At 39.4% G+C, this 13,152-nt stretch overlaps 1 protein-coding gene across 1 annotated transcript in view; it reads right to left on the reverse strand.

Annotated features, from left to right (window-relative positions):
- ITSN1 (intersectin 1) overlaps positions 1–13,152 on the reverse strand; it is a 200,480-nt gene that overhangs the window by 69,082 nt on the left and 118,246 nt on the right. Inside the window, exons 21-24 of the mRNA XM_008073409.2 lie at positions 7,589–7,836; positions 5,401–5,560; positions 1,474–1,679; positions 672–754 (exon numbers count right to left, since the gene is read on the reverse strand). Coding sequence (XP_008071600.1) covers positions 672–754; positions 1,474–1,679; positions 5,401–5,560; positions 7,589–7,836 — 697 coding nt within the window. The remainder of the gene's footprint in view (positions 1–671; positions 755–1,473; positions 1,680–5,400; positions 5,561–7,588; positions 7,837–13,152) is intronic.

Genomic DNA, 13,152 nt, shown 5'->3' on the forward strand with positions numbered 1-13,152 from the left:
TGTCTAACTCAGGTGACACTCTTCAATTAGTACTGTTGTAATGACTGTGTCAAATGTACCATTAGGGCCTAAATTATATAGGTTTTGTTCATTGCCATCTATATAATACTTAGGATCATGTCACAAAGTAGAGATTGGGAAAGAAAGCAATTAATTGAGTAATAAACACTCAAAATGAATCTTTTAGGCCTGAAGGATTTGGTTTGGTTATTTACATGGAACACAGAAATTGAGCTTCTGTTTCATTTGGTGTGGTACAGATGACATTCATGTTACTGTGAGACTTTACTGGACTATGTAGTTAGTTTTAAAACAAAATATTTATCTATATAAGTAAGATGAACCAGACTATGTTAGGGAAAGCAATGACCGCAATTTAGCTATAGAGATGCTCAGAAAACTTGATCCTTAGTGAATAGAATGGGCCTCTTTCAAAAGTCAAAGAGCTCATAATTAAGTCTAAATAGAAAATTAATATATCTAATGGCATTTTGAAAGTCTCCACAAAGTACCTTGCTTTTTATAAAGAGCTAAACCTTCATTTTACCTTAGAGTTTACTAATCATAAATTAATGCAGTCCATTTAAAAATGTAATCCAATCTTATTTCGAACTTTTACACAATGTTGTTCTCGACTCTTCTGAAGAACACAAAATGACTCAGACCCTCACCTTCTCCCGAAACTGTTGGCTTGGCTGCTGGGGAAGCTACTCTCTTTAGACTAGCAGGACTTTCTGAAGAGCCAGAATCCATGCTGTAAGAAGAGAAGACAAGAGTGATTTTTCTATTAGAACTGCTTCACTTTTAAAACTTTGAACAATCCACAGCCGAAACAGTTTTAGTTAAGTTAAAAACACATAAGATGCTACAGAGACATGAGTAAGTTCACATTCTTGTTTTTCAGCAAGTTTGCATGCTGGGTACACAACCTATATATCAGTCTATCTCAAAGGTTTACTGACAGATGCTCATCAAATATTTTTGCTAACTTTATCTTCTTAAATCTCATCATTTCTTTTGAACATCTATGTGGTTGGAATAATTAAACAACAATCTTAAGGTTCTGTGCTGTAAGACCCTAATGAAATAGACTATTCAATTCTTCCAATTATTTCCCCAATATGCTTTGAGCTGATAAGTGTTCACATTCATCATGTACTGGGTACTAAGCATACGAACAGTCATCATCTCCAATCAATGCACAAGAATGTTGTAGGTCTCAGAACAGAATTTCTTCTTGTGTGAGGCAATGAAATATGAGATATATATAGATTTCCACAAGAGAAGAAAAAAATGATCATTATCTGTCTGTAAGAGGCTCCCTTTTTGTACTTCATATACTCTTTTGCAGTTAAAAGATCCAGAAGGCAAATTCATCCTGCAACTCCTATCTGTGAATCTTAACTAGTACAAATAATAAATTAATGCCAAATATTATTTTCATCAAATAGAAGCAGATAAACACAAAAATACCTTGTTGATTTCCTTATGGGCCCTGAAATGAGTTTCACGTAAGATTTGGGGAACCAACCCTTCTGACCTTGAACTTCTCCAAACCACCACATGTCTTGCTGTTCCAGGACGGTGATGACATCGTTTTTGTTAAAATTTAAATGGTTGTCTTTTTTGGCTCTCCAAGGATACAGGGCTTGTGCTTGTAGCCCCTCCACCTTTTCACCCTTGTGTGGAATAACATAAAGGACCTCTCATTACATTGTGGTTTGTAATCAATTAAGGCAGACGTGAACACTGGCACTTCCTCTCCATAAGCACTCGCAAGGCGGGCATACACAGCCACAAAGGGCCCTGTGTCAGTGCAGCAGGACTGCTGGATGCTTCATTGTTTCTCAATAATTATTTACTTCCAAAAGTGGAGGCAAAACCCACCAGCCTATCCACAAAGTCATTCATTGTCTGACCATCTAGAACTCTGTTTAAACAAGCCAGGAGGTCACAGTTACTCTGATGCACCTGGCTGCGTGCCTTTCATCTTTTGGTTCTATTTTTACCCTCAAGTTGCCCAAGGATACCTCCCTATTTCCAACTGGATGTGTACTTTTAGTGGAGGATTAACACTGGAGCAGAAATTTTATGAAATGTTACAAGATAATTAAGTGGCATTTTAGTTTAGTTGGACAGAGGGAAATAGGCCCTTCACTGAATTGTGCTGGTTTTAAATGCTTTTTAGATAAAGAGGGGATTGGTTAGCATGAATTCATTGTAAGTATCACTTACTGTACATTTATACACAAGGCACCATGAGACTACAAAGATAAAGAAAACATCTCTGCCTCTCCAAATTATTTAGGGTAAAGCACTTTATTAACCATAAAGCACTATAAAAATGGACATTATGATATGATTAGCAAGCACCTCACAAGTAATGGGGAAGAATGAGATGAAGACAACCAAGAACACCACCTGGCAGAATGAAATATACTAAAAAGTTCCAACTATTCACTGCTGGAACAAAGAAAAAGGAGGTGTGAATTCTGCCTGAGGACATCAGGGAAAACGTCACAGAAGAGGCAGCATTTGAGTTGGGCCTTGAAGGATGAGGAGGATTTTGATAGCTAGAACTTCGGAAGAAGGGCACTCCAGGCTGAGGACACAGCATGGGTACAGGCCTGGAGGTGGTACACTGCAAAGAGTCCGGTATGAGAAGCATAGTCCGGGGCTGCGGGTGGCCTAGTCTCATGGAGGGGTGAAGTAGGAGACGAGGCTGGAAAGGCAGGGTGAGGCATTTATTATCTTTGAAAAAACTACAGCACAAAACCACGACAGTATCTTAAAGTATTTATAAAAAATAAAATAATGTCAACTTTCAATAGTATACATAAATGGATAAGAACAAAGGATAACACTTAAAGAGAGTTAATTCAGAATCAATCTGTACTGCCTTTGGAAGTTATTTTTATGCTGACATTAAGGTCTATTACATCTAACAAGTGGAGAATTCACAACAGGTCACACAGTTTCAGCACCTATGCTGAGAACCTCTAAATCCTGGTCTTGGGTTCTTGCCTTCTTAAACCTCAACATCCCTATCCTATGTCCTTCCATGTGGCTGTACACTCCTTCAAGTCCCTCAGAACTAGGAGGTTTCCCTGGATTTCAAATACCCGAGGACCTTCCATTTTTCTCTCTCACACTCCCAGCCCCAATCCCACAGTCCTTATGCACTGTCTAACCCTCTCAGTCACTTCCATTGATTTCTCACCAAGAATAGACCTTCAGCCTGTCAACTGTGTCCTTGCTGGTGTTTAAGAATCTTTCCCCCTAAGAAATCTTTCCTGACAAATCATACTTTGTCAATCCTTTCACATGGATTTGTCCTAATGACCTACGGACCCTAATGAACATGGCCTCTAGGTTTTGAATCCCAGGACTGTCACTTACTAATTTTGTGACTTTGACAACTGTTTCATTCCTCTAAACCTGAGTTCCCACATCTATAAAACAGAGATGACACTTTCTTCAAAAGGTTGCTAAGAAAGTTTAATAAGATTTATGCATAGGGTTGCTAGCATAGTAATAATAGTAGTAGGTTATATTACTATACTTATTCCTAGTCCCAAATTGTTAAGTATTGCTAGAGAAAGCTGAGACATGTGCAATGATCTATTACAGATTTGGATTTAATTAAGCCAGACAGTTCTTCATTCTTTGTTAAATTCCCAATTTGCCCATTCCTGAACCTCTTGCGTATTCTGCAGGCCCTCAGGGCTCCCTCCTCACTGAGAGTGATATCATGCAGCCCACACTGAGCTTCTTTCTCCACTTTATCTTCTCCAATCTCTTTTCACCCTTCCTTGGCCAAAAGAAGAAGAATCCTGTCTTCTTTTTTGTGCTTTTATTGTTGTGTCCACCTTATACCAATATATCCTCTGACATACTTTTTTCCACTGGCAACATGGTTGGTTCAAGCCTTTCCCGAGGTCCCCTCTGCTCTGCTCCTTCTCTTTTCTTTCATAGATTTTTCTACTTTCTCACCATTCATTTTCTTTTACCCCCTTGCAGTCCAGTTTCATCCTATTCTTTCCCAGGTCATAAAGAAGCTCTACTTGCTGGCCTAAATGGTCTCTTCTTTCCCCTGACCATAGCCTTTAATAACATGAGCAATCCCTCCATGACTTTCTGGAAACAACCCCCATGCCCCATCACCAAGCCACCTTTACTCAGCATGTGGCATGTGCTAAATGCTGAGCAGAGATGGATGCAAAGGAAAGGACCATTTCCTGCCTTTAGCTCCTCTTCCTCTGCTAGGCCCAGAACAAACACACACTTGGGGATCTGCTGTTTTCTCTCCATATTTGCTCTCCTTGAATGACTTCACACATGTCCTTAGATCTGAGTATGTTCCCTATGGGAATGGCTCCAATCTATAAGTCCAGTCTTGCTCTCTCCTCCGCCCTCCAGATCTGTGTTCCAACAGATGGGGGCCTGGAGGGCCCACTTTCGCCTTCAGCCCACCACATCTGAAACTCCTCCCTCTAACTAAAAATTGATTTCTCTTTCTGCATTCCTCCTTTCCCCTTAAAGTGGACACCTTTCCTCCAGCCCAGCCCATTTCCCTTTTCTCTGGCTCCCATAGGTGTTGTGACTTCATTCACTCTACTATCCTCTTCTGCTTCCACCAGCAATCTGGCTACTCGGTGAAAAGTGAACTCAGCTGAGTCCAGGCCCTTCCTGGCTCACACTTGGATGACAGCAGCCGATGACCAGAGCCGGGCCCTGCTGTCCCTGCTGCTTCTCTTCCTGCACACCAAGGCTCCAGTTGGATTTGCCCAGATTGTCCCACATCAGAAACTGTCCTGGGCTCCCCAATGGGCATTTGCTGTTTCGTTTGATTATTTACAGAAATATAATTCCTTTTTTTTTTAATGGTATTAAGGAAAAGCAAAAGAGAAATGTTCAGAATAAACACATTTATCCTTTCAGAAATTATTTCTTAGCAGGGGCTTTCCATGAGCCTGCAATCAGTCTATCTTTTTCAAGTAAATATTCAATGGTCTAGACAAATGGAGTGACCCATGGCTTTCCCAAAAAATACTATGATTTTCTACCTTAAAGCCTCTCTCCCAGCATTTTCTGCATGCTATACTGGTCCTCTTTATTTTTTAGTAAGATCCCACCCAATGGTCAAGACTACTTCTGCAATAAATGCTACTTCTGCAATAAAGCTTCACTGATCCATCCACCCGGGTGAAGTTTACCCCTCTCTGAACTCCAACTATTCACAGCAAATTTCAGGCTCTTGAACCAGATCCCACACTGCCAGCCAACCCAGATACACATAGCAAGGCTTACATCTAAATGACATCACCAACTAGCATTTGCTTGAAGTTGCTGGCACTAGACAGCATGCTAAGTCTTTACACTCTCACTGGCTGCCTTTACCTGGCCTAGCACGGGAGATGGGGAGGAGCCGGTGGCTGTGGCTGGAGTAAAGGCCGACCTCTGCCTTAACTGGCCGGCACTTGGAACGGTGAGAGAGGGCTGGGCTGCCCATGCATCCCAGTTATCTGTTTCTGGTTTCTCATTCGTACTGGTGGGCCACCTGGAGGGAAAAACACACCATCATAAATAGCAAGCACTTCCTAATATGCCAGCTTTTCAAACACACACACACACACACACACACACACACACACACACACACACACACACACACAAAGATGGCAATCTATGAGCCTCTGCAACATAAATGCATTACACTGATGTGACTTTCTAAAGAACAGGGAGGAGAGGAAAGAGCATCGGGTTTAGGCTTCAAGACTATCAACAGCAGTTAGGTAAACTTTAATAGCTTCTCTGAATCTTGATATCCTCATTGATAAAATGGGAACAATATTCTGCTATTTATGGTTAGTTGTGAGGGTCACATGAAATACTATAAAGGGAAATACTCTGTAACTGTAAAGCACCAGAGAAGCATCTTCACGTGATCATTATCATCATTTGTAATAAAATAGCTAAACGTAAACATGCCAGCTTGGTGGCTGGAGCTTCTCAATGCCATTTCTCTGTCCCATCCATCCCACAGTAGAAAGGAACTGGTTGTATGCCTGGACACCATGACAATTATAAGTGGCATCCTTAGACTAGCAAAGGTTGTCCTGGATCTTGAGGACAGTTATAATTTTGTAATTGTATAATTATTTTCTTAAAATTTTTTGTATTTGTTTTTATTTTTCTGTATAGACAGAGTCTCACTATGTTGCCCAGGTTGGTCTCAAACCCCTAGCCTCATGTGATCCTCCCACCTCAGCCTCCCAAAGTGCTGAAATTATAGGTGAGAGTGAGCTACCATACCCAGCCAATTTTATAATTTTAGATAAACACATCTATGTAAGTACAGTTCTAAATCCAATTTACTTTTTACATCTTTGTAAGACATATAAAAACAAATTTGAAAATCAAAGTCTTGAGTTTTTATTTGGAAAATAAGATGCCTATAATTACAGCAGGAGAACTGCATACCACACATTTATTGAGGAAGACATTCATACTGATTTGATCCACAGCAAAACAAACCCTAAAAAGCATAGTAGTAGTGTTCTATTTTAGCCTAAGCTTTAGTTTAAAAAGTCAGAACTTTTCAATCAAGATCAAAAGAGGAAGGGAGAGATTCAACTTGGAAGTCATGCTAATGGAAGGCTTTTTTTTCCCCCCAAAGCAGAGATAGAGAGAACCTTCTTTGGCACCTTCAACCTTTTATATGAAAATATAAGTATGAAAAACTTGCTATTCCTTACATCCTTCCCTCCACTTCCTCCTGCCCTGGGTCATTATTCTCCTTTCTTCCCTCTATTTGTTCCATCTGATCTTTCTCCAGCAATACGTCTTGACTCTTTGCCTTCGATTTGTTTCTTCTGAAAGATGATTAGACTTGAAAAAAAATTTAAAACACTTCTTATTCAAATCACTCTTACTTGTATCCTAGTATAAAATATTTTCAGACAACTGCACATCTAGGTCATGGCCCTATAACTGGAAGTCTGGACAGCAGTTTCATCTATCATTTCAAACCTCTGCTTACACACTGTTTTTAAAATATCATTTCCTGATGAACCAGAGGACAGAACTAACACAAACTTCTTCATTCCACTGTACACTGTACAAGACTAATGAATGTGGAAAGCTTTAAAGGAAACAGCTTTCTATCTTATTCAAAACTATGATTGAATTCAATTTCTGCTTCTGCCCAGCAAAAAAAGAAAAAGTGCTATTTGCATGCAGGAAGTGACTCGGAATATTTGCTGACTGACAGGGATGTCAAAACAGATTATTAGGAAACTGTATTTCTCCATTTCTTCCACAAGAATGAAAGATACAGATACATTATTGAACAAAACAAGATAACAGGCTTTCTTTTGTACCACAGCAAATCGTTGTTGGGCAATGATATCATTAAATCCACTTCAGAAACTGTAATCCCCAATTTGCCATCCAGAGAAAGGGGTGATAAAAATAGGCCAGCTTCCCCACATGGAGAGACAACCCAAGACTGTGAAAACACTTAGAGGAAAAAAGATTACTAAACTGAGATTTCAAAAATCGTCAAAAAATGCATGCCTACACGTACGTGGAGCTGAAGTCGGCCCAGTTGTTGGGGGTTGTGGAGGGCTCTGAAGAGGTCACTGCCAAAGGAGCAGGAGTCTCACGCAAAGCCAGTTTAGGGGCAGGGGCAGATGTCAGATCAGTCACTGGTTTGACTGGGGTGGGAACCTCATTTTCTGGAATTTTTTCTGCATAATTTGCAGGGAACCATCCTGTCTTTCCTTTTAATTCTCCTCCAAGCCATCCAGGTTCTCCAGTTTGGCTTTCATCCACCTGTGGGAAAAGTCACAACTTTAATCGAAGTGGAACGAAATCAACCCATGAATACACCCAATACCCAACCTCAACAAAGCCCCAAAACTCTGTCCCCTTTAGACTGACACATAGAAATTTCTTCATTTTAGTCCAAGTGTCTGGGAAAATGGACTCTAAACACTAACTCTGGAAAAACAGTAAGCACTATAATCCAAATTCTTACTCTCTGTACTTTTTAAAATTTTCTTTTCTTTTAGCTTATCCTTTTTTCTAATAATAGCAGTAAAGACAAAGTGTCTGAGGTCCTCAGGCATGTAATCTAAACATTCTGAATGGGAAAGTGATCTGATAGGCTTCATCACTCATGAAATCATGTAATTATTAAAAATAATTTGACTTGGGTTTATTATTAAAGTTGAAAGCAAAGGGTACAATCGATATAAACTCCAATAACTAAGTAGTATGTATTCAGCAGAGGGACAAGTTAGATGAAAAACACAAAAAGCCTTCGATGGTTTCTGCAGGAAGCAAAGTTGACTGCTGTGTTTAGCTATTTGAAAGCTCCACAGATACATGATGAGAAAATTAAGGAAGTGATTATTTACAGCAATCATTTTATTGAGGTCCTATAGTTTTCTTTTGTACAAATTTAACTTTAATATTCATAAGAGTATATATAAGGATATAGAATTATGCTGCTTAAAAATTTCAGAGGCTATTTATTACACCAAGTGCTTTTAGTTTGCATTTTAATTCTAACTTGAATCACTCAGCATGTCCAAAATGATTCTATTTATCTTTACAAGTTACCCCCACTATTTTATGAGCAACAGGAAAATGACTTTGGATGATAATTACATTCACTATTAGAAAATTATCTTCACCACTATAAGTCAATTAAGGGTCTATTGGAGACCTTAACTTTTTTTTTTTTTAAGCCCCTTCATACATTGCCTAAAGAGATAAAACACTGAACACTTCATTGGACATTAACATTGCTTTTTTAGAAATCACAGAAATGAGTGGGAGGGTCTTAATAGTGATTTTTAAAAATCTGGCAAAAATGCTGGTTGTCTAATTCACCAGTATTCAGTAAAAAAAAAAAAAGCAAAAAACTATTTAGAGTAAACATCTATCTGAACTCAGCACACAGTGAGTAATGGGGTATAATACTTATAAGCCTATTTGGATAAACAAATGCTTGGGGTAGAGGTGGAGAAAGTAGAATGCAAGGCGTACTACTTAATTCTTAAAGTATTAACAAAGTATTCAGCAAGCAGGGGATGTCTGCTTGGTGCTCTACTTTAAGGAGTCTTATTGTCATAGAAAAAAGTAGTGTGTGTGTGAAAGAGACAAGGTCTCATTCTGTTGCCCAGGCTAGAGTGCAGTAGCATGATCATAGCTCACTGCAACCTCGACCTCCTGGACTAAAGCAATCCTCCTGCCTCAGCCTCCTGAGTAGCTGGGATCACGCCACTACGCCTGGCTAATTTAAAAAAATTTTTTTATAGAGACAGACTGGTCTTGAACTCCTGGGCTAAAGTAGTCTTGGCTCCGCCTCCCAAAGTGCTGGGACTACAGGCGTGAGCCACTGTACCCAGTGATAAAAGCAAATTGTACAGATGAGAATTATCCAAACCACCAAAAAGAGCTCCTTTAGTATAATAATACTGCCAAAGGTTGGATTCTTTGCTTCACAGTTCTGTCATTCCTGCTCACACCTACATGCGTGTGAACACATTAGCCACTTTGCAGTCAGCTCCCCCACATTATTTTGTTCTTACTATCCTTTTTCTGGGCAGCCCCAACTGTTTCTCTAGATGAGAAATTACGATAATGCTTTTTCGTGCTTGGATCTTCTTTTATGCTAAACTCAAATGGCTAAATGCCTTTCCTTCATCATTTACGTTTATTGGTTATCAATAAATGTAACTTTGAGGCTGCTCTGCACTGGAAACATGCCTCTCTATCCAAGCAGGTCATATGAGGGCTTCCCCGACTTCTCAGTAGGTTCAACAGTCAAGCTCACTCCCCTCTATTCTAGAATCTAAAGTGATGTCAGGCAGAAGTGAATGAGGAGCTTGAACCAAACACACAGTAACTTAGCATTAAGACTGCAAAGTGTGTCAATCAACAAAAAGTCTCTGCAATTGGACTGCCTCAGTTTAAATACTAGTTCTATAATCTATTACCTGGTTGACTTTGGGCAAGTTTAATCTTTTGGTGCCTCAGTTTCTGCATCTATAAAATGGAGACAATAACAATACCTGTCTTCTTCTGATGCTCACTGTAAGAAATGATAATATTTATACCACTGTCTCGCAAAGAAGTATCCAAAAACAGATTTTTAAAAGGCATCGCTCCTGTTGTCCGGCTCTGACTTTGTGCTGTAGTTCTCCTTATTTGGGCTTTTGTTCTGTTCTAAAAGACTGGCATCTACTCAACTCTCACTCTAGGTAACAATTCTTGTTTGCTTCTCTGTGTAGGAGTTCCCTGATCTAGGGGCCTGCCTGGGACTCTAGTCCCTCTGGGTTTACCTTCTTGCCACAGCAATCCTTTAAGGCTCAAGTCAGTTCCTGACCACTGCCTGTCTGCAGCTCCTATAGCTGTCTGCAACTCTGTCTAATCTGGATGTCCTCAAATGTTAGCTGCTTTACTTGTGTCCCATAATCTACTGTCACTCCCTTGAGACCAGGTCTTGTTTGGTTAATAAGACTCTGGCAGACATCTGAAGAAATGTCTCACCCTATGGGCAAGTCTAGCTCCCACCCTAGTTAACTGATCATACCCAGCCTGTCCCCAGATATGACAGAGAGCATTTTGCACCACTGCCTGTGCTGTATATACTTAAGAGAGAGGGAGGGGGCACCTCAGCCTCCTATCTCTGCAAACAAGAGCTTCTCCCATCCCTGAGGACAACAGGGAAATCGAAATTTAACTTTTAACCAAGGAAATTCAGTGGTCTTAACAACAGCCCAAACAATAGTCTCCATTAATTAATTTATTTTTATAGGGTACTCATTAATTTTAGTAAATTACTACATCTAATTTTAAAGTTCAGAGTATCTAATAGAAACGTACTCTTGACACCTAAATTAAATTAACCACTTAGAAAAAGTATAAAGGTCAACATTTGAAAGTGAAAAATATTTCTTCCTGACTTCAGGAAACTTTACCCTAATGCCAATTCAATTTTGGAAAAAATAATTAAGATGATGGCAGATGAAGAAGTTAGACAAACTTCTTTGTAACATGGCTGGTTATCATGTGGACTTTTATATAAAATGCATTCACCCACTGGTGGCTATAAGGGGGATTTTATTACTAACAATTTTGGTCTTAATACAATTTCATTTAACCAGGCCTGCTGCAACACCCTGAAGTATTTGGAAGTAATTCCAGTGGAACACCATTAAAGTACGATCCCCATATATCACATCTCTGGGACTGTGTTACAGAGCTAGTCTACAAAATGTTAGTAATCAACGCTGCATATTGTAGGTCACTGATGTGACAGTCATATGTACACCGCAGCCATTTCAGGATCAAGTCCATTTGGCTAAAGTCTGGTAACATTTCATCTCTTTTCTTAATGTCAGTATGACCGAGAGCTGTCATCTTCATTAGGTAGTATTAATATTTCTAAAACCTCTACCTTTTCATAAAGGAGAAAACAGACATTCCTTCTTCCCTCACAGAGCATAACAGACGAATGTGGCAAACAGGTTTAAACCGTGTGCTCAGGCAAGCTGGCAGTGGCTGCATGGGGTGTGTTGAGGAGTGTGGGTAGCAAAACATGTTTGATAGATTTGCCAGTTCTGAAAAACAAGGTTTCCCCCCAAACTCCTCGATGAGGATATTAAAGCACTTTTCTAAAGCTCTAATTTAGAGGTCAGCAACTTTGTTCTCTGCTGCAACTACTGAAGTCTGCCATTGTAGCACAAAAGCAGTTGTAGACAATGTGAACGAATGAGTCTGACTGTGTTCTAATAAAACTTTATCACAAAATAGGCAGTAGTGGGCCAAATTTGACCCATTCCTATAATCATGTGTATATACTGATCCCTCAAAACAGCAGTGACATACAGCCAATCTTTACTAACAGAACTGAACTCAGATGTTAAGTTTATGGAAATCTATAAATGGTAGAGGAAAAAACTATTTCTGATTACATTTGTAAAAACTGTCCATCAAAAGAAAAGAAAAGAAAAGAATGAGTTCAAATTGTAACAAGATTAACAGTAAGAAGACAAGCAATTTCTAGAATGAATCAACTGGTTAAGGGCTGATAACTGCTAAAGAAGTTCCTTTGAATTTTTTTTTTTTTTTTAAGGGTCTGATTCTGGCACCTAGGCTGGAGTGCAGTGGCATGATCATGGTTTACCATAGCCTTAGTCTCCTGGGCTCAGGCGATCCTTCCACCTCAGCTGGGACTACAAGAATGTGCCACCACACTCAGCTAATTTTCTTTTTGTAGAGAAGAGGTCTTGCTATGATGCCCAGAATGGTCTCAAACTCCTGGGCTCAAACAATCCTCCCACCTCAGCCTCCCAGAGTGCTGGGATTATAGGCTTGAGCTAACATGCCTGGTTTTGGATATTTTTAAGAGAGTATTTTTCAGAAATGATTTAGAATTTTGTCCTTATAGGAAAAAGAGATTAGGTTAGATCAGCAGTTCCTGAAATTGACTCTCTAACAGAAACACCTGGAGAGATTTCTAAAGAATGTATGTGGATTAAAGGTTTCCAGAATCTCTGGGGATGAGCCTTGGCATGCTAACTTTTTGGAAGCTTCCTAAGCAATTGGATGTACTCAGTCCTGCCCTAGTCCAAGTTCAAACATTTAAGGTGATCCGCCCATGTTCTTAAGATAAACCTCAGCAAAACAGCAGAAAGCAGAGGTCTTCTCATTTTTTTACTTGTCCAATGGTTTATGGATGTCCAATTTGATTTATGTGTCCTCCAAGTATTGGGACCTCCAGATCAGAAGAGAAGCCATATATTTTCAAAGCATCTAAGCATCAGCCATCAAGTTCAAACTCAACTAAGAAGTTTCCATTGAGAAGTCTTCCCTGAACACATCAGTTCACACGGATTTCTCTCCTCTTTTAAATTCCTAGTAGAGTTAGGAGATATTTTTTGAGACCTTCATCATACGTGGACTTTTTCATGTGTTTCTCCTGATTTTTCTAAAAAGATTTTAAATATATGAATGGTAGACATCACCTTATATTTCTTCATATTATCAACAACATTGAAAATATTCAATATATCACACTAATTTTTTTTTTTTTTTGAGTTGAAGTCTCACTCTGTCGCCCAGACTGGAGTGCAG

The sequence above is a fragment of the Carlito syrichta genome, unplaced genomic scaffold (genome assembly GCF_000164805.1).
Source record: "Carlito syrichta isolate Samal-C Ts95f unplaced genomic scaffold, Tarsius_syrichta-2.0.1 Scaffold315835, whole genome shotgun sequence".
NCBI classification, from domain to species: Eukaryota; Metazoa; Chordata; class Mammalia; order Primates; family Tarsiidae; genus Carlito; species Carlito syrichta.